General features: G+C 43.3%; 1 protein-coding gene across 1 annotated transcript in view; it reads left to right on the top strand.

Annotated features, from left to right (window-relative positions):
- The first annotated feature begins 535 nt into the window (after positions 1 to 535).
- The window catches only part of LDLRAP1 (low density lipoprotein receptor adaptor protein 1), a 74,497-nt gene continuing 49,135 nt past the window's right edge, over positions 536 to 25,897 (top strand). Inside the window, exon 1 of the mRNA XM_035118289.3 lies at positions 536 to 2,091. Within this exon, the coding sequence (XP_034974180.2) occupies positions 1,554 to 2,091 (538 nt within the window). The 5' untranslated portion in view covers positions 536 to 1,553. The remainder of the gene's footprint in view (positions 2,092 to 25,897) is intronic.

Here is a 25,897-nt window from a genome sequence, read left to right on the forward strand (position 1 = left end):
GCCACCCAAGTGGGTGACCATCACTGCTTCCTGAGAGAGGGAGATCCAGTCTAACTATGTGCATTGTGAAGAAGTACTTTATCTGTCCTGAATCCTCTTAACATTCAGCTTCCTTGGATGTCCAAAAGTTTTAGTGTTATTGGGGGGGGGGATTCCCCTATCTACTTTCTCAATGCGATGCATCATTTTATAAATTTCTATCTTGTCGCCTCTTACTCGCCCTTGTTCTAAAGTAAAGAGTGCCAAACGCTGCAACCTTTCCTCATAGGAGAGTCACTCCATCTCTATATAATAGTTATATTGTATGAATGTCTTCAAGGAGTTGAACTTCAGAAAGATGAAACTGAGTGTATTCCTTTTGTACTGGAACAACAAAGTGGAAGGCGCAATCAATCCACATACAATATTAGGTGACATATAGATTGAAGTAGCATAAATCTAGAAAATTTATACACGATAGGATATTGAATATTGTTGCACACCACCCCTATCTCCCAGTGGTGCAAGATGAGGCATAGCAGAGACTGTGGTGTCTTTATGGTTTATTTACACAGATCTACAACCTGAGTCAACAATGGAGGGGTTCATAGCATTAACATTCCCAAAGGGTCTTACTTCTTACATAGTCCCAACCTTGGATTCAAACAGAAATCAAGCATTGCTCTGTCCCTCCAAGTTCCCAGCCAGCATGCTGCTTCTGGCTTCTAGCCCACATACCTCAACACTGGCCTTTGTTTTTCTAACTACCAGCAAGGAAGGGGACCCACCCATTTTATGTCTGCCACAGATCTTTGTTACCTTAACGACCCATACTTAGGCCATTATCTCACCAGGAAGCTAGCCTGGCTATTCCAGGAATTTGAATCCTTGCTGGATCTAGAAATTAGAAGGGTCTCGGCCTATTGCCTATCCTCACCCTCCCCAAGTCATAACTCATAACACTGATATTTATACAGTATAGGGATTATCTCTTTCAGTCCGATACTCTCGATTAATGTTTTACTCATTTCTAAAGGCTCAATTATTCACCATAAGAATGAAGTGTTAAGGGCAATTAATGCATCAAATTAATGCAGTCAGTAAATATGGTATGGACTGGAAACAACCTTTTACAGGGGAAAGTATTGTGTACACACGGTAGCAACAGATGCAATTTATGGCAGAGGTACAAATTATTTTCAGGCTTTTGGTCGGAATTTTATGAAACTTTCCGTATACAATTTTACCAATAGAGCCGAGGCATTCTCAGGAATGCAAAACTTGCTAGAGATGTTGTGATATTTTTTGGTATTTTCTGATATTTTTAAGGGCATTTGGATAGCCTCCTCGCCCGCACCAATCCAGCTTTTTAGTCCCCATTGCGGTGCTGCTTAACGGCTGAAGTGGGACAGAAACCCGCCGCCTCGCCGACGCCCTGCTAGAATCCGGTGGGGCCGAGTAGGCCAAACTACGCGCGCGCCCTCGCTGTGCGCGTTTCGCTTAGCTGCTGGCAACGCTGTTGTTAAAGGCACGGGAGCAACGGAAGTTTCGAAAAGGCGGCCATCTGTCCTGGGATGATGACAGGAGCAGCCACAGGTTACGAGGAGGCTCCGGAGAGCCGAGATCGCCTGTTGGACCTGTTCCCGCCCCCTCCCTCCTCTCCGAGCTGGTTGCTCACGCAGCAGGCCCGGCGCGAGAGGTGCCTTTCCCCGCCTGGCACCGGCGCACGGCTGCTTTGCGCGCCAGCTGGCAATGCCCTCTTAACCCCAAGAGAGAGAAGTCTCTGGCGGCGTCGGGGCCGCCTCCCTCGCTCGCCCTCCCGCCTTGCCCCCCCCCCCGCGATCTTCATCCCTCGCCTCCCTCCGACGAAGGAGGAGCGAGCCGGGCAGGAAGGAGGGGCGATCCGGGCCGCGCGCGCAGAGGGAAAGGGAAAAGAAAAGTTTTCAGAGAGTTTCTGGAGGCGGTTCCAAAGAACCGAGCGCGTCGTCGTCGTCGTCCGGGCGGCCTCGGCAGCGACACCAGCGCGCATGGACGCCCTCAAGTCCGCCGGACGGGCCATAATCCGGAGCCCCAGCATCGCCAAGCAGAGCTGGAGCAGCGGCAGGCATAAAAGTAAGTCCGCGGGAAGGCAAGCAGGCGCGCGCCCCCGTCGCCTCCGGTTCTGATCTCTTCGCTCACAGATCTCAAAGAGAGAGGCGTTTCTCGGAGAGGGAGATTGGGCTGCTGCGCCCATCGCCCTGGTCTGGGGGTGCTCCGGATGTCCCCTGATTCTGGGCTGGAGCGCGTGAGGTGCATCGGGGCAGGATAATAAGGAGCCGGGGTCACTTCAGGGGCAGGGGCCCCTTTTGTGTAGGGACGGGAGAGGCAGGAAAGAGAAGCGTACGTGACCAGGAGAGTGGCTGCAGCGTCCGGCAGAAGTTTTTGGTGACAGGCGGACAAAATCTACACACACACACGGAGACATAAGCACTCATACCGCCATTGAAACACACACACACACACACACACACACACACACACACACACACACCCTTTTAAATGAGCCGGCTCTATTTAAAAATGGTTGCACTAATCTTACTTGTTTTTGTAAGTCGCCTAAAGTTTTAATAGAAGCTGCACCATGCTTTGCAAAAATATCACAGTGCATCCACGCAAGGCTAAGGTGCAGCCTAAGAGACCTAGGAACATCGGGAGCTGCCTTCTACCGAGTCAGACCACAGACCCCTCTAGTTCAGAGTTGTCCACGATGACTGACAGCGGCTCAGCAGGGTTTCAGACGGGTCCCTTCCCAGGCCGACCCGGGGGTGCCATTGGGTCCCGAACTGGCGACTTTCTGCATGCAAAATAGATGTTCTACCACCACTGAGCTGCATCCCTTCCCAAACTGAAAAGTTGGAGAGGGAGACATCAGGGTCAGGGAAGCAAAATAAAAGAGACAATCCTATATGCAAATCTCATCGAACCATGCAGACTTACTCTGCTTCTGCATAAGAGTGAGCTGTAAGGCAACTTCCTCCCGAAGTTCTGATGAAATATTAGAGAACTGTTCAGAACAGAGATATAGCCTTCTGGATCTTATGGGACTCCATTTCCCATCAGCCTCAGCCAGCATGACCAGTGGAAATGGACAACAACATCTGGAGGGCAACAGTTTACTCGCTTCTGGTTTCAAAGAGGAGAATATCAAGAAATCGCAAAGTCATGCTCTGCTAAGGAAGCAGCCTTTTAAAATATTATATGATTCTCATGCCCTGCTGCAGGGGTGGGTTACCCCTATCAAGGGCCACATTCCCTCAGAAGTAATCTGTCAGGGGCCACATGTCCGTGGTGGATGGAGGAAGAGCTGTTGTACTCTTTAAGTACAATGCATACTGATGCGCAATAATAATGAACAGTGTGCTTCAATGAGTACCCAATTCTACCCCTTCCAGGTTTCTTAGCCAGTTCACAGCTGCTTCTGTCTAAACTAAAGCAGTGAATTCTGGGAAATGTAGTTTGTGAAGAGTGCTGAGAGTTGTTATTCCCTCAAAGAATTCTGGGCACTGTCGTTTGTTAAGGCTTGCTGGGAACTGTGACTCTTTCAGGGGTGAACTACAGTGTCCAGAACTATTGGAAGGAAATTATTTGTGTTTTGAGTGTGCTTAAAGGTATGGTGTGTGGTTTTTTAAAAAACGAATGGTGTGGATGTGATCGTAGTTACCAAGACCATTCACTCTTCCACTCTCCCCCAAATTCTGATGGAATATTAATTAGTGGATGGGCTGGTGGTGGTATGTTTTGAGCCCTACTTGGGGGTTCACTTCTGTTTCCCAGAGATACTGAACAGCAACAAACAGTCAGAGTGGACAAGACTGGGCTATATGGACAAATTGTTCAACTTGGTATAAGGCAGCTTCCTATGTTACTTCGTATACCAGGGATGGAGATGCTCCAGATGTTCTTGGACTTTGGCTCCTATTAGCCACAGCCAACATAGCCAGTGGTCAGGGATGATGGGTATTGTAGTCCAGCAATGTCAGGCTGGGAGTACTTGCTCCTGCCCTTGAATATGGAGTAGAGAGCATGGCAAGTGCTATGATAATAGCTGCTGCTGTTTTTCAACTTTCTTGCTGTTATGAAGTCAAACTGTCATGACAGGGAATGCTTTGTTTGCAGTCATGAGGGAGGGCATACGGTATATGGCTTGGGCTTCCTCATATCTGGTCTATACAGATCAAAATCCCGAATAGAGCTACTTAAATCATGTGACTTGGAGAAGTGTCTTCTGTACTCAGTTTTTGGGGAACTCAGTTTTGTTTGTGGGAACTGGCATAATCCTAACATTTCAAGGGATGTTAGGGTTGTGCCTGTATCTGCTGGTCAGGTATGGTAGATGGTGGTGATTCAGAGCTGCACTTCCTTAACCGTTTCTGGGCTCAGTCACAGACTCTGGATATGTTTATGCAGTCGATTACGAAAAGCTTTGACCAAATTAACTTTTTTATTTGAAGAAATAGAAATATTTTCATGCTTCAGTTTCCCAGTGAGTTGAAAGTGGAAATAATAAACATCCCTGTCTTCCTTGCCATTTGTTCCACATGACAAGTGATAATGAAATGGCCATGGGGAAAGGGCTGTAGCTCAGCGGTAGAGCATCTGCTTTGCATGCAGAAAGTCCCTGGTTTGATCCCCAGGCAGGGCTAGGAAAGATCTGAACCCTTGTTGAGCTGCTGACTGTCAGTGCACGCAATAGTAGGTAGACCAATGGTATGATTCAGTATAAGGCAGCTTCTTATGTTCCTAGCATTAAGATTAAAATTAAATTGACTGTTCTCCTTTGTGGTGGTGATGATGACCGAGCCGTCTAACAGGGGTGCTAATTCTTTCTTCTATAAGTGCGGCTCTGCAGCAAATTGTTGTGGCATGGGGTCCTCCTGTTTGGGATGATGGCCAGCCTTCCGGCCACGCCCTGTCTTCAGATGCTCCATTCACCTCCCTCCTTCTTCCATTTCCTCCCCTAACAGCCTGCCAGAATTCCACGCACTCTTAAGAATGCTCCGTCTTCATTTGGGGGTTTTCCTGCCTGCATTTTTGGGGTGGGGTACTTCTGCAAACGTTTGGGTTCCCTAAGCCCATTGGTGCCATTTTGGCTATAAAATGAACCATATGCAGAGAATGACTTCGCTATTGCTATGTAGGATTAATTACTCTTTTCTGTTCCAAAAACAAATATGCTACCGTAGTTGTGTGTGGTGCCGCTTGTGGCATTGTGTGTCCATAAGGCGTGTTGCATTTGAAAGCCTATTTAAACCACTCCTTTCCTTGCTGTCACAATTTTTCCTAGAATAGAACCCCCACAATGACACCTGTAGCATACATTTTAAATGCTTGCAATATACAACGCTGCCTGTTAGGTGCAGGGGATGTCTTTTCATTACTGGTGAAGATAGCATAGTAAGCCCCTTGAAATAGCAGCAGCAAAACCTTTCAGCAAACCTTTTTATCATTCTGGATAAAATGTCACTTGACTAACTTTTTGGGGGGGTCCCTATGTGGAAAATTGTGCATGATCCCTCCCTCCCCTTTATACAAAATGACTGCTGCAGAATTACATTTGGGTGTGACTTGATGGTTCAGCTTGTGCTTCCTCCCTCCCTTCAAAGGCCTAATTCTTAGAGAGAAATACAAAGTAAGTTTGTGACTGGGCTGCACCACCTGAAACTGCAGATGGGCACTCAGGTGATGGAAGGCACCCTCATCTCTTCCATGGAGATAAGGAACTAGGCACCAGGGATGAGGGTTATGTCCTAGCTTCCATCATGATATGCTGGTTTTCTGCAAGTAAGGAATGCGAGCGCTTGGAGGAGTTTTCAGTTGCGTGAGCCTCCCCCTGCCCCGCAGTCTTAAGTGGGGCAGCCCCATTGGCAGGTTAGCTGTCTCTTTTGCTCTTTGATTTAATTGCCACCCTCCTTGATGCTTGCCACTTTTTTCTTTTTTTAAAAAGAGTGACCCCATGCAATCTGGCATTCACATATTCACATTCGCTGCTGAAACAATAACAGTGTGCTTATCTTTAAAAAGTGCTTTAGAATGTTCAAGTTTCTTAACAAGATTGATCTGAATCCATCTAGCCCAGGATCTTCGTTTCCAGCAGTGGCTAGCTGGGTGCTCCTGGGAAGCTTACAAGCAGGACCTGAAGCTGTTTCTCTCTCCTTCAGTAGCTGGTTCGCAGAATGACAAGCAGCCACAGAATATTGCAATGCCTAGCGCTCCTGTTCACAGTTCCAAGTCAGCAAATCATGCCCTTCTGCACAATACTCCATTCCATTTTCTTAGCCATCCAGTTTTCCATTTCCCTGACTCTACAGGTTAGTACCTTCCGGTAGCCTTTGTAATCATTACAACAGTCCTGTAAGATAGGGCAATATTAGTTAGCACCCTTACTCCAGATCTGGGGGAAGGGATAACTCTGTAAGCATTCATGTTTAGATAGGGTTAGGGACTAGTGAGTACCAGGCTATCTGTCCGGAAATCTCAGAAACCACCAGTTTGCAATCAATCACCGACCAATCTCCTCCTGAACCCCCCTAGCAATAGTGAGCCATCTATTGTGAGGCAGAGAGAGGCCTGCCATTTCTAAACAAGTCTCTGATCTGAATGCTTCTGTTTTCTTCCTCCTGCCTAAGGAAGTGGAGAGGGTTGGGGAGCCGAATCCGTACTCCATTGCTTCCAGGTCAGTAGAGTAGATCAGTGGTTCCTAACCTGGGAGCCATGAAGTTATCAACCCCCTGCTGCCCCCTTTCGCAGGCACTTTTAATCAGTCTCTGGGCTCCTGGGGGGAAGGGGGGAATTATTCACAAGCTAAAAGGAGTGGAGAGGCTGTTTCAAAGAGCACTTTGCAACTTTCAGTCAACCTGTGTGCTCCTGTTGGGGCAAAACTGCCCTTTGAAGCAGTACTCCCCCTCTTTTAAGCAAGCGGATAGGACATAGGGGGACTCCCCTGCCCACCTGCTTGCTCTGATATTTGAAGGAAGTGTGGTATCTCAAAGCCCTTTACAAAAGGCCTTTTTGAAGCACTTTGTCTCCTCCTTTAAACATCAATGTCTGAAGGAGGAGGCTGCTTCAAATACCACTTTTGCACACTCCCTCTGCTTTAGATGCTCAGATGGGAGCAGAAGGGGTTCTTTCTGAAAGTCTGCAAATTGCAAGGGGGTGGTAAAAAAGGAGTTGGGAACCATTGTAATAGATTCCAGCAAGAGATTGCCATTTTTTTGCGACTGAACAGGAGGCAGCGAACTAAAGGGCAAAGCCTGTAATCTAGGCAAGATTTGAATTGGGGATTTTCTCATTTGCAGCTCAGTCTCTTAGCCACTGTGTTACGGAATGGACTATTTTTTTTTTGTCATAGTCAGTTTATTTACATATCACGTTTCCCACAAATACATCTGTGCTTAAACCAATTTACAGCAAAAAAACCCACAAACACATAGTCTAGGCACAGGAGTACAATAATAATAAATAAAGTATAATATCACAACACTAAACACTGTGACAAAAAAAGCAGAAAAAGTCGTGACATACCAAAATATAGTGTTTTATACAAAATAGAGTGCTTAACTTGGAAATGACTTTGAATTCACTGTCACCCCTACTATTTTGCTACATAATTTATTTTTTTAAGTAAGCAAGGCAAAAATACCTGTGAATAGGAGTCTTTATTAAATTGTGAACATGCCTAGAATTTTGTTGGTTTTGTTATGTCTATATTTTCTTCTGAACCAGCAGAAATCCGCAAGCCTGCTATGGCACCTCTTTTCCATGGCAGAAATATATTGGTGAAACCACTCACTTTGTTTGTCGCTAACAGCACCCAAGTTGGGTGGAAAGAGGTTGGGAAGTGTATCAAAGAAATTAATTTCCAGAGTCATATTATATCCCATAACTTTACAAGCTTCTAGAAGGTCACTGGTAATTGTTTCATAGTTTTTGGCATTAATATTTCCAAGAAAATTTGTAACGATGAATTTAAATGCTTTCCACACTCTGTCTTCAACTTCATTGAACCTATCATCAAATATATTGTCTTTTATTATTTCTCTGATTTGTGGGCCCACAATTATCCCTTCCTTGAAGGGAAAGGGAAAACAAGGGAAAGCAATCCCTTCCAGTGGTTCATTGGCAAGATTTCTTTGATCTGTTATTAATGCTTGACGTTGTGGCCAATGTTGCTAAATATAATGATGTGCTCCAGCTTAGATGTCCCACTCAGAAAGAAAACAGTATTTTGTGTATTCCTCTTGTAAACCAAGGAGGAGTGCAATAACTTTCAGAACATTGCAGATGTGCCAAGCATAGTTATTAAAATGAATGTGTTCTGGAAGAAATAACATGTTGTCATACAATTTATGGACGGCATAAGCTAGAGGAACAGGAGGGTATCTATTGCCAAAGTGGAGCAACACTGCTTTCAAGCTGAGTTTCCTATCTTAATACCACAATAAAGTTTGTTTGCCAATTACATAAGTGGGAGGAAATTTTGCCTCTTGAGTTTTAAGTGATAATTCTCCACTCACATAGTGGAAACTTATCAATTAACATACTGTCATGGTATTCTAGAAACATGAGGACAATCAAAGTACTTCAAAAGTCAGTATTTCACTTACTCTTTATGGCAACGCAACACACTTACTTGAACGGAACAACTGATTGGTTCAAAATTGGGAAAGGAGTACGACAAGGCTGTATATTGTCTCCCTGCTTATTGAACTTATATGCAGAATTCATCATGCGAAAGGCTGGACTGGATGAATCCCAAGCCGGAATTAAGATTGCCAGAAGAAATATCAACAACCTCAGACATGCAGATGTCACAACCTTGATGGCAGAAAGTGAAGCGGTATTAAAGAACCTTTTAATGAGGGTGAAAGAGGAGAGCGCAAAATATGGTCTGAAGCTCAACATCAAAAAAACCAAGATCATGGCCACTGGTCCCATCACATCCTGGCAAATAGAAGGGGAAGAAATGGAGGCAGTGAGTGATTTTACTTATTTTACCTATTCATTCTTAAGGAAATCAGCCCTGAGTGCTCACTGGAAGGACAGACCCTGAAGCAGAAGCTCTAATACAGGCATCCCCAAACTTCGGCCCTCCAGATGTTTTGGACTACAGTTCCCATCATCCCTGACCACTGGTCCTGTTAGCTAGGGATCATGGGAGTTGTAGGCCAAAACATCTGGAGGGCCGCAGTTCGGGGATGCCTGCTCTACTACTTTGGCCACCTCATGAGAAGAGAACACTCCCTGGGAAAGACCTTGATGTTGGGAAAGATGGAGGGCACAAGGAGAAGGGGACGACAGAGGACGAGATGGTTGGACAGTGTTCTCGAAGCTACCAACATGAGTTTGACAAGACTGGCATGCTATGGTCCATGGGGTCAAGAAGAGTCAACTAAACAACAACAGAGAACTGAATGAAACCTAATGAAACCTAATCACTTAACATCTGAATACTTTAGCATATGTATGCAACTCACAGCATCAATATAAACAAGTATTGACATGTTCCAGCTAGTTGCAAGCAGTATTAGATGCAGCAGCTTACAGAGCAATACACAATCTATGCAGTAATTCTGGGTGATAGAAAAAATATATTCTTATACCTGTATTCAGTGCTATTTTTCTAGAAAAAGAGGTACCTGAACTCATAGAATCATAGAGTTGGAAGAGACCACAAGGGCCATCCAGTCTAACCCCTGCCAAGCAGGAAACACCATCAAAGCATTCTTGACATATGGCTGTCAAGCCTCTGCTTAAAGACCTCCAAAGAAGGAGACTCCACCACACTCCTTGGTAGCAAATTCCACTGCCGAACAGCTCTTACTGTCAGGAAGTTCTTCCTAATGTTTAGGTGGAATCTTCTTTCTTGAAGATTCAAGAACTCATCGTGAACTCCTCCCTTGTTCTCTTATAATGGCAATGGCACCCACCTGAGAGGTGCTGGAACTGAGTTCCGGTGGGTTCCAGCTTAAAAAAGCCCTGTTTATATTCCTTATAAAAATACATATGTAACACCTAAAAGAACCCATGCCACAACATTTCTGTTTTCCTCTGAAATTAACAATTCATATAAACTACATCAAAATTTAAGGTAGCCTGAAGCTCACCAATAGGCCAGGTAAAAAATGTCTAATAACTTCACATTCAAATGTAACCTCAAACCTAATCGTTTTTACATCAACCTTTCTCCCAAAGCATCTGTTTCAAAGCCTCTTTCAAATAAAAAAGCCACCATGTAATGTTTTATGTAATTTTGGATAATTTATAATCCACTGTGCTAAAAAACAAAAAAATAGCACTTGAGGCTGCTAAAAATAAGTTTGTAAAAACAAACAGAGAATTATTATTTATGAAGGATTGTTGCCTGAATTTCCTTCTTTTCTTGCTCTCTCTCCTTCCACCCCACCCCCCTTTTTTTTGCATGGTGTATTACAGTGTTTCCCAACTGGTGGTCCGCGGACCCCCAGGGGTCCGCGAGCTATGCAAGAGGGGTCCGCAAGACTGGGACTCTGGCGAGGCAAGATGGCGGCGCGGAGCTCCTAAACTCGGCGAACGTGCTAGCGCCGCCAAATCAGCCCCCAAACAAGCAGAAAGCCACCCAAACCGCAGCCGCTGCTGCGTGGGAGCCGAACCCTTCCCCCGTGAGTCCACCCGCCCACCTGCACCAGCCCCTCCCCGTCGCTGCATCATACCCCTCTGCCAGCCAATAGGGCTCAGGGGGGCGGAGTCCAGCTGCGGCGGGAGAATCTTTCCAGCTTCCTGCTGGACTTCCGGCGAGGCATTATTGGCGCGCGGCGCGGCGCCACCGAGCTCCTGAGGGCAGCCAGCATGTTCGCGCTGCCCGAAGGGCTCCTGAGCCGCTGAGACCGCTGCCGCCGCGTGCATTCTTGGCCAAGTGAGTTGCGACAGATTTATACCTCATTGATTTCAATGGGCCTTAAGCATGAGTTGGTTTGGGATAGCTGATTGTGAGGGTCCTTTATTCTACGGCTACTGCTTTAGTTTAGTATCTGAACAGTACAAGTTAAAACTTGGTAATTTAATGAAATTAGGGGGCCTTTCACACCTCTTTCCTATATTGCCTTACTCCCTATAACAGGGACAAGTAAATAAGTATATTTCTCATTAATATCAGTTCTGTATATGTTCAAGTCATGAGTCCATCCATATTAGCCTGCAGATTTTTCTCTAAAAGTCTGCAGGAAAATTCACATTTAAACATGAATTTTTTTAAAGGGCCTTTCTCTCAAAATGCACATTTTAAATGTTATTTGCTGTCCAAATACAGTATGCATTTCAAGTACATGTTGTTGATTTATTTATTTTTTTGGTGGTGTTTGAGCCAAGAGCAGTATTGAAAGATTTGGGAACTAAACAAGCCAGTGGTTAAATTGGAACTGTACATTATTTCAATACTTGTATTTCAAAACAAGACCAGTGCAGGCTAAATCCTGTGTTTTTGACAGAATTACAAGCCTGGTAGATGAAGGGAATGCTGTGGATATAGCCTATCTTGATTTCAGCAAGGCCTTTGACAAGGTGCCCCATGATATTCTTGTAAAGAAGCTGGTAAAATGTGGTCTAGAACTGAAAATTAAAACTAACTGTATACTGATGGAGTACTCTGTTGTAACTAAAAAGACTCTTAATTTGGCTCTCTCTTTTTAATTTTAGGATTAGGAATTAATGGGGGTCCTTGTCACAATAGCGGCTCGATGAGGGGTCCTCGAGAAAATTTTGTTGGGAACCCCTGGTGTATTAGTTTCTCTGCCAGCAGGCTTACAATCTGTCTTGTGCTCTTTTAATTTAAAACACCACCACCAACATATTTGCAAAGTACCTAGAAAACCTTTTTGTAAATCTGGGATGAATTGCTGCATCTGATCTGGGATACACCAAAGATGTGACTTCATCTTTGGGTTGTTCAGCTGTGTGATCCCACTGCTTACTGGGACCTCTAGGGTAGGTTTCCCAAGAAGGGCCATGCTGTTCTCACCCCACCCCACACTGCAATGCCTTTTAGGCAAAAAGAACTTAAAAACCACCCCCTCTGTATTAAAAGGTGAGAATGGAGTGCAAATTACTCAGCTGGCTGTTTATTGAGTGGCCTCATTACCCAGCTGGCCCTTGGTGTCAGAGCAATGGGATGTGTTAATTTAAGTACACATACTTAGATTCGCCAGCCTGGGGCTTAGGAGTGTGTGATGCATAGCCAGTCCTTGACCAGCAAAGAGCTAATGGTCTCTCCCCCCCTCCCCCATGAAAAACCACAAGGCATGTGTTTTGCTTTGCATCTCTTCTACTTAGGATAAAAGTGAGTGTGATGTTCTCGAGATTAAAATCTGGCCATCAGTTGTAATTCCACCCAAGGTCTTTGGTCTTCCCACACATCTTGACGTGGAATTGTGATTTGCAAATCTTAATGGTGTGCCATAAACCAGGAAACTGGCTGTCCTCCTGCGGGAGGCAGTGACATGAATAGAGATGATAATGTTAGTATAAATTTATTGAGGGGTTAATGAACACAATAAGTTTGGGAGTTCTCTAAGCAAGTTGTTTATCACATTTGTTCTCATGTCAACCTTCCAAGAAGTGCAGTGTGATGTACACAGTGTTCTCAAATTGCGTGTGCTCAACAACCTTGTGAGGTAGGTTTTGATTAGGCCAGGAGATAATAGTGACTTGTGCAAGGTCACCAAGTATGACGAAGTGGGGACTATCCCTGGCCTTGATTCCTTTATGTCTTATTACTAAATCTCCTGTGCAGTCTTAGATAGCGATTTCCGTCATAGAATTATAAAATTGTAGAATTGGAAGAGACCAAGAGGGTAATCTAGTCCAAACCCCTGCAATTCAGAAATCTCAAATGAAGCATCCCTGACAGATGCCCACCCAATCTCTGCTGTAAAACGTCCAATGAAAGAGAGTCCACCATGGGTTCGGGTCCTACCCTCCAGAGCAGGAGAAAAGAAGCTTGCGCCATCTTCCATGTGGCAGCCCTTTAGATATTTGAAGATAGCTTTCCTAGTTCCCCCTCAGTCTCTTCTTATCCAGGCTGAGCTTACCCAACTCCCTGAATCGTTCTTCATAAGGCTTGGTTTCCAGACCCTTGATCATCTTGGTCACACTCCTCTGCACACATTCCAATTTGTCAATATCCTTCTTAAATTTTGGTGCCCAGAACTAGACACAGGACTCCAGATGTGGTCTGATCAAGGCAGAAGAGAGACCCATCGCATCCTGGTCATCGTTTCTTTGAGCTCCTGCCATTGGGTTGGAGATATAGAATAATGAAGGCAAGAATGAGCCGTCTCAAGAACAGTTTCTTTCCTAGAGCAATCTTGGCCTTAAATGGAAACTCTGGACTCTGAAGTCATCTTATTTATCTGTTATATTGTTCTGTATTGTATTGCGCTTATCAGTACAGTGGTACCTCTACTTACGAATGTTTCTACTTACGAATGGAACTCCATCCGCCATCTTGGATGCGGTTTAGATAGGATTTTCTCTAATTTTTAGATAGGGTTGCTTCTACTTACGAATTTTTTCTCCCAATGCATTCCTATGGGATTCGACTTACAAATTTTTTCTACTTACGGATGTGCATTCGGAACGCATTAAATTCGTAAGAAGAGGTACCACTGTATTTTAATTTATGTGGAGTGTCCTATTTGAGTTGAGATAGCAACCGAGAAATTTTGTTGTTCCCGCAAGGGGGCAATGACAATAAAGATCTATTCTATTCTATTCTACTATTACAGTACTTCCCTTGAATGTTTTGCCCATTTTTACCATTGCTTATTCTAGAAGACATGCAACTCAGAGAGGAGATACCTTCTTTGCTATATTGGTTTCTGATGGTAAAGGAGCATGCTGAGTTTCACAGAATCCTAAGCCAAATTTGGCCTACCAGGCCATTTTTCAAAAATGACTACTGCCTGCCCCACACCAGACATCATATGTGGGGCTGATACACAGTTGGATTGGCTTTTCAAGTAGCTGATCCCCGCAGAGGGCAGGTTTGAAATTGAAGTGCATCATTTAATGCAAGCATAGGCAAACGCGGCCCTCCAGATGTTTTGGGACTATAGCTCCCATGATCCCTAGCTAGCAGGACCAGTGGTCAGGGATGATGGGAATTGTAGTCCCAAAACATCTGGAGGGCCGAGTTTGCCTATGCCTGATTTAATGTGTCACTTTCTGCCCCAGTGGACCAGCTTTGACAGATGAGTGGGACCATCCACTTGTCAACCACCTGACATAATATGATGTCATATGAAATGCAAGTGGCTGCTTCCACTCACCTGTCAAAGTTGTCTTATGGCAGGCATCCCCAAACTTCGGCCCTCCAGATGTTTTGGGACTACAGTTCCCATCATCCCTGACCACTGGTCCTGTTAGCTAGGGATCATGGGAGTTGTAGGCCAAAACATCGGGAGGGCCGCAGTTTGGGGATGCCTGTCTTGTGGCGCGTGTGTGAGAGGGGGGGGGGAGATAAATATCTCAACTGCCATGCCAACGATAAATTGTGAAAGTAGCACAGACCAAGATTTATCTACTACGTATGGGGGATACAGCTCGTCTCCTTCTGGCCACCTTGCTTTAAAGCAAGGTGGTTGTTGTTGTTTAGTCGTTTAGTCGTGTCCGACTCTTCGTGACCCCATGGACCATAGCACGCCAGGCACTCCTGTCTTGCACTGCCTCCCGCAGTTTGGTCAAACTCATGTTCGTAGCTTCGAGAACACTGTCCAACCATCTTGTCCTCTGTCGTCCCCTTCTCCTAGTGCCCTCAATCTTTCCCAACATCAGGGTCTTTTCCAAGGATTCTTCTCTTCTCATGAGGTGGCCAAAGTATTGGAGCCTCAGCTTCAGGATCTGTCCTTCCAGGGAGCACTCAGGGCTGATTTCCTTAAGAATGGATAGGTTTGATCTTCTTGCAGTCCATGGGACTCTCAAGAGTCTCCTCCAGCACCATAATTCAAAAGCATCAATTCTTCGGCGATCAGCCTTCTTTATGGTCCAGCTCTCACTTCCATACATCACTACTGGGAAAACCATAGCTTTAACTATACGGACCTTTGTCGGCAAGGTGATGTCTCTGCTTTTTAAGATGCTGTCTAGGTTTGTCATTGCAAGCAAGGTGGTATTTTAATGTATACTCTGAGTCAAAGACGATGTGGCAATGAGACAACTTCTGACCTCATGCTCTGTGGTCTACAGAGTCTTTTGAGGTGCCACGGCTTGGTTCCAGTTGAAGGGTGCAGTTCTAGTGTAAAGTGGGCTGTAGCCACAGAATGACAGTAGCTACGGGTGGCTGTGTCTGGCCTCTTGTGGATTAGGACTTCCCTCTGAATTTTCAGCATTCAGTTAACTAGTTCTTATGCAGCTAGTGTAAAAGGTTTGGGGGAGCGCAGAATGTAATAGATTCATACAGTCAAATCTGTAACATTTGACATATTGGGCTGTTTGAAATTTATATTCTGGCTCTGCTGCTGTGATTTTCACCAACACCTTTAGGCTAGAAGCCTACATCTAACCAGCTGTTCTGCACCTGTAGCTTCTTCCAGCAGAAGCCCCGAGTACATCAAGTGTTCTAATGTTACACAACAGTAGCTGGTCCAAATTATCAACATTAGCTGGGAAGAGATTTGCGGGTGGGAGAAACTACATTCTGTAGCTCTCAGTGAATGGTTTTAAATCTCTTATGAAGAGGCGTTTTTGTGAGCTTGCCAGCTGTTCTCCTGCCAAAAAATATTCCCACCCAGATTACCCGGAGCTCATTCTTGGCAGGCAGGTAAGATCAAAAGGCTTGACTCTGCAATAGTCCTTGGATGAGGCGGATCACGTTGGGCCTCGTAAAGGATTAAGGCTCTTGTAACAGAGTTCTGAAATTACAGGATTGCGTCTGGGGTGCTTGGGTCACCAAAATACTTGGTCTCATTTTAAAGTAGGAATTCAGTTTAGTTGTATGTAAGGATGAGGGAGAAAAAAATGTTTGGTGTTCCCATTTTAATGCAAACCTACCTCGTTTGTTCTTCCTGAACAGATATGGAAATTGGAATGATGCAACTATCGTTTGGAATTCACGCTTCTTCAAATTTTGCTATGCAGTTGTTCAGACGAAACACACACAAAAGCATACAGGGGAAGTGTGCAAGCAAAACTAGCGTATATCCATGAAAATAATGTAGAAAAAATACATTGTATTAGGAGAAATGCACAAAAAGTGTATGGCTTTTCTCTTTTCTTTTTAAAAATATTTTTATTAATTTTTTGCATAAATTTCCAAACACTACATAACATCTCTTCTTATCTTACACAATATTTTGGCTATAAGCCAAGGACTTCTATCAACAACGTCTGATGATTTTCAAGCTTCACCACTTATCTTACATTTCATTATTTTCACTATTACTTTTACTAATCCATAACTAATAATCCTTTCCATAAATTTCCCCTGCAATATTTCATATAGTCCTCCTTACAAAACTTCTTGCAGTCCTACTAGCATAATCTGTTCATTACAGTTGATTTTCAAATAGTTCACATATTTTCTCCAATCTTCTAGGAACCTCTGATCTTCGAAATATATGGTTACCAAATCCTTTGTGAACTTTTGTTTTATTATACCATAAATATGCGTGCCACCCAAATCTATTATCGAAACCTTCTAAATCAAACAAATCTGTATTTTCTAACAACATCCATTCCTTCAACCAACAGAGGCAATATGTTTTGTAATATAATTTCAAGTCTGGCAAGGCGAAGCCCCCCTCTTTCTTTAATATCTGTTGGTAATTTAAATTTCATTCTTGGTTTCTTCCCCTGCCAGATATATCTTGAAATTATTTTCTGTCACTCCTTAAATATAGTTGCCCCCTTGATATTGGAATTGATTTAAACAGAAAGAACATCTTTGGTAGCACATTCATTTTGATAACAGACATCCTACCCCATAGGGATAGTTTCATTCTTCCCCATATTTCCAGATCTCTCTTAATTACATTCCACATCGGTGTATAATTATTTTGAAATAAATCTATATTCTTTGATGTTAACCAAATTCCTAAATATTTAACTTTTTAACTGCTTCTATACCAATCTGCTGTTGCAACATATCCACCAAATCTTGTTTCATATTTTTAACTAACATTTTAGTTTTCTTTTTATTCAGTTTAAGCCTGCTACTTGTCTGAATTGTTCTATTTCTTCTGATATTTCTTTAGCACTGGTTAAGAGTTCTTCTATTGTTAAAACCAAATCTTCTTCTGACCGACTGAAATTCCTTTTATTTTTTCATTTTTCCTTATAGTTCTCAGGAAGACTTCCAATACTGATATGAAGAATAATAGTGACAGTGGACACCCTTGTCTTGTACTCTTCGTGATTTCAATATTTTCTGTTATTACATTATTTACTATCAATTTAGCTTTTTGATTAGAATATATCGCTTTTATTCCTTTTATGAATGATTGTTCAATATCCATTAATTCCAAATTCTTTAACATGAATTCCTAAGATATATTATCAAAGGCCTTCTCTGCATCCAGAAACATTAATATTGCTTGTTTTTCATTCCTGGCAGTCAAATATTCAATAATGTTAACAATGTTCCTTATATTGTCTTTCATTTGTTGGCCAGGAAGAAAGCCTCCTTGGGCCTTATGTATTATTCCATTCAATATTTTGTTCAATCTATTTGCCAAAATACTTGCAAATAATTTATAATCATTATTTAACAATGAAATCGGCCTATAATTCTTCACTTGTAATAAATCAGAATCTGGTTTTGGTATTAATGTAATATATGCTTCTTTCCATGTTTCTGGTAATTCTCCTTACTATATTATTCATTACTTCTTTTAACGGTACAATTAGGGTGTGTTTCAACTCTTTATAATATTTCGCAGTAAATCCATCCAGTCCTGGTGTTTTTCCGCTTTTTAGTTCTTTTATTGCACTTTGGATTTCTTCAATTTCTATTAACTTGTTCAGTTGCTCTTTCTTTTCTGTCGGGCTTTGTTGCACTCCTTTTTGCCTCAAAAATTCCTCAATTCTATCTGCATTTTCCTTTCCAGCTTTTTTATATATTACTGTTTATAAAAATTTACAAAGCCATTTCTAATTTCTTTCGGATTCTCTACTTCTTTTCCTTCCAATATTATTTTGTTAATTGTCTTTTGGGATTTTCTTTTTTGGATTTGCCAAGCCAGCCGTTTACCTCATTTATTTGCATGCTCAAAACTTTTCTGTCTCATTCTTTTTATATTCCATTCCACTTCTTGGTTAATAATCATTGCAAACCGGCTTTGCAACATCTTAATGTTTTGGTTTATTTTCACGTCATTTGGTTTTTAAATTAATTTCTTCTCATTCTCCATTATTTGATTTAAAATTTCTATCTTACCCTTTTCCCTTGTTTTTTTCCTGATACTATTTTGTTGTATAAAGAATCCTCAAAAAGTGTATGGCTTTTCATGCAGACCTTAAAAATTTTTTTTGGAAATTTTTGTGGAAATGGGGCAGACTTGAGTTTAAGATTGAGAAAAATGAGAAACCGAGCAAAAATGAAATAGGCAGGTTTGCCGATCCCTGGCTGTATAAACTTTCAGGGTCAGGTTCAATCTCACATGCTTAATAATAATTAGAACATTCTGGTCTTCTGCAAGAAGAAAAATGTCACTGAATTGTCCAACGTCTGAGAACACAAAATAAGGGCAATAATCTTGGTTCATGTTATACTTTTCCCATAGGCTTGAGAATAAAGGACGGGCATGAGAGGGCAATGTACAAGGCTGAAGCTTGGGGCAGAATTTACTGAAAGTGATTTTGGGGGGGGGGGTTGTTTGTGTATGCATTTCTTTAAAATATGCTTTTACAGAGATGGCATGGAAACAAAACCTGAAGCAAGAGCTGTGTTTACATGTGCCCTAGGGTTGGAAACTCTTTACGGCTTATCAAATGGCATTTTAAGGCCTTAAGCTCGCAAAATGGCCTAACTGCTGAGCAAACAATAATTGGACCAAAACAGCTCTGTTGATAGAAACAAAGATGTGTGGGGTAAATTTTAACTGGCCTTGTGTGATACTGCTGGGTAATTGCAAGCTGACCTTTAAAACAAGACCTAACAATGTTTATCCATTATAGCCCTTAAATCTTCACTTTCACTGTGGAGAGACTTTGGGGTGGGGGGAGGTTGCAGGGAGACAAGGGTGCAATATAAGGAATCTTCCTGATTTAACATGCCATAACATGCCAGGCTGTTCCTTATCTTGCAACCTTTTGTTCTTTTGAGTCCTCCAGATTTTGTTTAAAAAGTTTCCAGTCTCTTTTTAGGTACCTGTGGTTTCCATTCTTCTGTTCCCCAACCCCTCGGTGAGCCTTGGATGAGCTTGGGCAGTACTAGTGAGTTGGACAATGAACGGTGGTCCTGCTCTGATCAGCTGGGACATGGTTTTGAACAAGCTCCACTGACATGAACCGGCATTGTGCAAGAGCATGGTTCACAGAATTGCTTTTTCTACACAGGAGGATTGTCCCAGTGGATTGTGCCCCGTGTTAGCTAGACGAAAAGGATCTCAAATTGACTTTCTACCTCGGGGTGGTTTAAAGCAAGTTCCTTCATAGAATGAGTTGGAAGGGGCTCCCAAGGGCCATCTAGTCCAACCCCCTGAAATGCAGAAATCTTTTCCTCAGCGTGGAACTCGAACCCACGACCCTGAGATTAAGAGTCTCATGCTCTATTGACTGAGGCCATCTCTAGACATGCAGTAGATCAGCCTTCCCCAACTGGGGACAACGAGTAGAATGAAGGAGTCGACAGAATGTGTTACACCAGGCCCACATTCACACCATGCACTTAAAGCACTATGATACCATTTTAAACAGTCATGGCTTCCCCCAAAGAATTCTGGGAGATGTAGTGTGTTAAGGGTGCTGAGAGTTGCTAGGAGACCCCTTATTCCTGTCCAGAGCTACAATTTTCAGTGTGGTTTAACAACCATCCCATTTTAATAATAAACCCCACTTCACAGGGAACTCTGGAAATTGCAGCTCTGGTGCCCTTAGCAAATAGCAGCTCCCAGAATTATTTGGGCGGAGCCATGGCAGTTCAAAGTGCTGTCATAGAGCTTTAAATGTGTGGTGTTAGGGTGGTCTGTTTGGGGCCTCAGGTGGGTTTTCTTTTTTAGTGCTTTGTGACCTGTAAAAAAAAGAAACCCTAAAAAAACCCTGCCTATAACAATACAGTGGTACCTCGAGTTACAAACGCTTCAGGTTACAAACTCCGCTAACCTGGAAGAGTTACCTCGAGTTGAGAACTTTGCCCCCAGGATAAGAACAGAAATCGTCTGCTGGCGGCACAGCGGCAGCAAGAGGCCCCATTAGTGAAAGCACGCCTCTAGTTAAAAACAGTTTCAGGTTAAGAATTAAGTTCGTAACTAGAGATACCACTGTACTAGCACTCAGGGAGGCAGCTGAGCTAGAATCCTTCCGCCTGATATGCTAGCTTGTTCACATGCATGAATTGTTCTTCCTCCCCCCCCCTTCTATGTGGGAAGGAATGCACTCTGAAATGGCACACTCTGCTGTTTCACCTCAGGATTCCCTCACCTTATTTTCTTGCGCAGGTGAACCAGGCCTTGGTTAGCACAACAGAGCTTAAATGGGCTGGTAGCCATGGGCCACTCTACACTTTCCTTGCTGCTGTGCATCTCTAGGCTATTATTATTAAGCAGGCAGGAAATATATTCTTCAACTTCCCGTCTTGAAGGATTCCATGTGGATGGGGGGCAGCTGTGGCTCCAAAGCAGGAGGTAAAAATTGTTTTTCTAGGACTGGGATTACTAAACTGATATTTGGAACATCAGGCCAAAGCACTCAAGGAGTCTGGGGAGGGCATGGGCTTGGGAGAGTCCCAGGGACCAGGCAGAGAGGCCTGGATGGATCCATTCTGCCCCTGGGCCTGAGGTTCCCCACCTCTGCTTTAAGATCAAGGCTGCCATCTTGGGTTAATGTCTTGGGAGTACATAAAGAAGGGGAGGCCAGATTGCTTCAGTTCCATTTGCTCACTAACTGTCTTGAGTCATTCCAGGACATTGTGTTTCTCTGGGGCTGCAAAATTCTTCCCACCGCAGAGAACAACCCTGCTCTTGTTTATAAAGATCACTTAAACCAAGACTTGAAATGGAGATGGAATCAGGAGCCCCTGATCTTGCCAGCGGTCATTGACTCTCTCTGTCTCTCTCTCAACTTCCTTCAGCCTCTCGTTAAGCATGCAAACAAATTGCAGGCTGGAGCAATTTGGGTTCTTGCTACATCAGGATAACTGACATAACCCTACATTTTTGAGTTGGGGAATTGGATGTGCGGTTCTCCCCCCCTTCTCTTGGCTCTTTCTCCCAGTTGAAAGGTTGCCAAAGCATGTGTGTCTCATTAGCGTTTTCCTCTCTTAAGATAGAACTTACTTATGGTAACCTACTGCATGAACTTGCTAATATTTCTGCCACACACAACACAGACGTTTGAGAGGCACATCTTCAAAGAAAAAAAAGAGGAAGACGTTCTGGTGAATAGCTGCCTCTTGGAATGCTTAGCAATATCCAGACAGGTCTGTGAAGTGTGTCCCACCTGGAGAGTTAGCATGCAGATGGAAGCCAGTTGATCTTGTTTCTGGATGTTGCAGCTTAAGGAAATGTAGCTCCAAAGAGCCTGCTTTACCGTATTTTTCTAGACCAGCTTTGGGACTGATGCAAGTATCTGATGTCTGGAGGGCATCAGGCTCTGGAATGCTGTTCTAGACGTCACTCTTCCCGCCCTTTTGTATTAAAATTGCCCCGTGACCAAGATTTCAGAATACTTTCCCATAATATTCCAAACCTTATTCGCCCTCTCCAAAGCATTGACAAGCAGCCACTCAGCAATCAGGTGCCTGCAACCCCCCCCTTTGGCATCTTTACCTGCCCCACCCACACCTGAAGTCAGGTGCTGAGGCACATGGGCTTGGCCATAACAGTCTCATGGGCCAAATTGGGATATTTGATGGACCTAACTAGGCCTGTGAGCTGCAGATTCTCCACCGCTGCAGTAATTTATCTGTATCTATTATATATTCTGAAAAGTAGTCTGTTTGCTATACATTCAGATACTATCACCAAACTCAGCACAGGGGTTCTCAAGGTGTGGATCTTTGTTTACTTTTGGACACCAGGCACCGTTTTGAATCAACATAGTGAAGTATGACTTTGACGTGACTTCACCCGATTTTTGGCATGATCGTCCAAACTCACAAATTTCACTATCCATTAAAAAATAAACACCACAATATTTTTGGGTTTCAAAAAAATCCTGGCAGCACAAGAGCCTTGGCACTTAGGATTCCTAAGTTGTCGGTGGTGTGATGGGCTTGCTTTGATTTACTAGAGTGGGTACCAAGTGTTTATAAATGTGTTGTGTAGTTACCGTCATAACAATAACACAACGTTGAAAGCCAGCAGAAGCAGCAAGCTATATACATAGAGAAACAAAGAGATAGAGGAGTGATTGTTTGTCTGGGAATGGCACCCTCTGGTCAGGCAGTCTCCATTAATACCCATTGTTCCCAGGATCACCAATTGCCCGGTGGTAGACATAGCTGCCAAGTTATCCCTTTTTTTAAGGGATTTTCTCTTATGCTGAATAGGCTTCCTCGCGAGAAAGGGGAAAACTTGGCAGCTATGGTGGTAGATAATAATGCACTCTGCAGCTACTTTGGAGCACTTTTGTCTGTGCTTGCTTTGTATAGTCACAGTTGAGCCCTGGAATTGCAGGCAGGTGCTGGGGCTGACCCCTGGTGTGCCTGGGCTTAAGTTGAGCCCTATCCCAGCTATTTGCTCAGAAGTGATTATTCCTTGTTGTATGGGGAGGGTAGCCCCTGAAATCTACTTTTCTTGAGTGTAAATGTAAACTAAGAATGGTTGCAGAGTGTCTTTTGCTCTTAAGGCACTTGCTGAACAGATGTGGGCCAGGTGTGTGGCTGTTAAACTGTTTATTATTTGTGTATTATAGTGCAGAGGCCAAAACTCATTGGCAGCGCACATGCTCTGCATGTATAAAGGTCCAAGTTCAATCAACAGCACTTCCATGGTTTCTGTGTAACAAGAATTGGATACTGCCAGTGGCAGTGTACTGTACTTATACTGTAGTTGCTGCTATTGTTATGCTATCCATAGGTGTGGGTAAGAAATTCAGTTCGGGTTGCATCTTAATGCAAAGCTACCTAATTCTCACTTTCCTAAAGCTCAGATCGAAATGAATTTTGCATTTCTCAGAATCTTGCAGTTCTCCAAGCCAAAAATGTGTATCTTTGGGGTAAGTGTGCATAAGTGTTTATGTTTGTGAAAATAACATGCAAATGTTAGGAGAAATTGGTTGCAAAAGCATATATTAGGCAAACATTGCTTATTAAGAGATGTATATTGGGAGAAAGATATAAAGAGAAATATGGACTAATGCATTTTCATTAACTTAAAAAATAAATCACAAACTTACCCAGAAGTGGGAGAAAGTGACAATGACAGACTCTTCCATTCCTAGCCACCAGTGAACCTTTATGCTTTATACATAGGGATGGCCAGAAAATAAATCATGGAATTTGCTGGTGGTGTTCTGGGTGCTTTGTTGTATGGTGGCTGTAGCATTAAAATGAAATCTTTTTAATTTTTTTTTAAAAAAACCTTGGCCCTGTGATCCCAGCCTCAGTGTTTCTCACCTGTGCAATATGAGTACTAATTAATTCTATCTGGCTTGATCTTTTGTACAGCTCTGCTGGCCAATTTTAGAGTTCTGTGTTGGATTCTCTGATTTATGGTAACCCAGTTAATAGGTTTTAAGGTCATCCAACACAAATCGTTTAGCTTGGCAGCACCTACACTTTGGAACTCCTTGCCTAGTGACAAAAGGCAGGCCTCTTTACTGTACTATTTCCAATGCCTGCTTAAAACATACGGTATTTCTTTAGGCAAGCATATGCAGGCATGTAAAATTACTGTTATTATTAGCTACCCAGAGTGGCCGGGGCAACCCAGTCAGATGGGTGAGGTACAAATAATAAAGTTATTATTATTATTATTAGAATTTTTAATCTCTTTTTAGCTTATTGTCAATTCTGATTATCTTTGGAATGCTTCTAAATACTTGTTTTTAGCTTCTATTGAGAACTTGTTATGTATTTTTTTGTATATCACTTAGAGATTTTATTGCAATCCAATGGTATATAAAAATCTTAAAATAAATAAATTCCAGTATGTCGCTTATGGGGTGAAGTACTGTAGTTAACTAGCTATTCTGAGCCACCATGTAGCCTGCTACCAGTAGTTCCAGTTGATGAATTTTGGGGCTTCTAGTCTTTTTTTTATAGTAGATTCAGTAAAGCCTGTAATCTGCCCTTCAGGTGGTTAGGTCCCTGCCCTGGAAGCTTACAGTCAACAGGTGATATCAACAAGGGCAAATACACATGCAGTTGTAGGAGTTGTCATTTTCAACAAAGAAATGTAGTAATTGATTGGTGAGGTGAGCCATTGTTTTGACAAAGGGTGGATTTGCATATTGGAGAAAGTGTTAAAAACAGCTTTGCCCCCATAACAGCCCAGTGAAGGAGGTTGTTCTTATTCCCATTTTATAGGGGATCGCGAGAGTGTCAGGGTTTGAGAAATGCTTCAAGCTGAGTCTGTGACATTGGTGGTATTTGAACCTGGCACCCTCTGGCCCTTGCTAGCCTCCTAGAGATAATGAGGGTATTAGCCACCTATTCCAATGACTCCCTCTGCTTTCGGTGCCCTTGCCTTCCTTGCTGGGTTCACAGTTGAGGGACTTGGAAATGCTAGACACTAATCATCCCTGCACTCCTCAGAGGTCCAGGTCTTCTGTATTCATGTCCTTGCACCAAAAGGTTGAGTGGAAGAGGAACGAGGCGGAAAGGTTAAGTGGCTTTTGCAAAGCTGGTAGAAACTGTCAACGCAGGAATCGGAAGGAGGGGCTCCCAGCTCCTGGCTTGTTCCTGTCCAGCCCACACAGCCTGGCATGCTTGCAAAGTGCTTTTCAAGCTGGCGGGGTAGGATGGGAGAGCGTTGCTGAGCTGTTTGCAGCCTTGTAGAAGGTCACACGCTCAAATGCTCTTTATTCATACAGCTTGTCACTTCAGACACGCCTGCTGCATCAGGCCAATGACCCATCTAGCGGCCAACTAGATCCCTTTGGGGAACCCACAACCTGGGCTTGAGCTTAGCAGCATCTGGGCTACTTGCAGTTCCCAGTAACTGGTATTCGGAGACATACTGCCACGGGCATTGGAGGGAAAGCATAGCCATCATGGCTACTAGCTCAGCCACTTTGCTCCTGGCTGGTCCTTTTTGCTGCTACAGCACACTAAGGCAAGGTTTGGCTTAGCATGTTGCCTGTCCTTAACTTGTGGTTGACCTCTCTCTTTGCTAACCAAGAAATGCACTCAAAAACTATCCTTTGGCTACAGGTCGTGTTTGGAGAGGCAATGGCTTAAAAAGAACAGAGTTAAGGAAAAGCATTCAGTTGTAAACTGATTTTTAATACTGCATTCCAAGAAGTATGCTGGAATTCACTTATCTTTGAAACATTCAGACCTTCTCTAAAGGGAGTGTACTAGTGACCTCTGTGACAGGGTTGTGGAGATAATGGAACTGGTGTTGACCACACCATCTGTGCCCCCTTTCTTGGGTTAGAAAAATGACAACGCTCACCATCACTTGATGTGGTGCAATGGAAACAAAGCACTGTCTTCTGCGGTGACGCAGCAGGGTGCAAACAAAATGATTCATTAGTTTGATGGCTTTGACCTCATCCTTTCAATGCATGTTTAAGCACTAAGGGACAA

The sequence above is a fragment of the Zootoca vivipara genome, chromosome 6, assembly GCF_965207765.1.
Source record: "Zootoca vivipara chromosome 6, rZooViv2.hap1.1, whole genome shotgun sequence".
Lineage (NCBI taxonomy): Eukaryota > Metazoa > Chordata > Lepidosauria > Squamata > Lacertidae > Zootoca > Zootoca vivipara.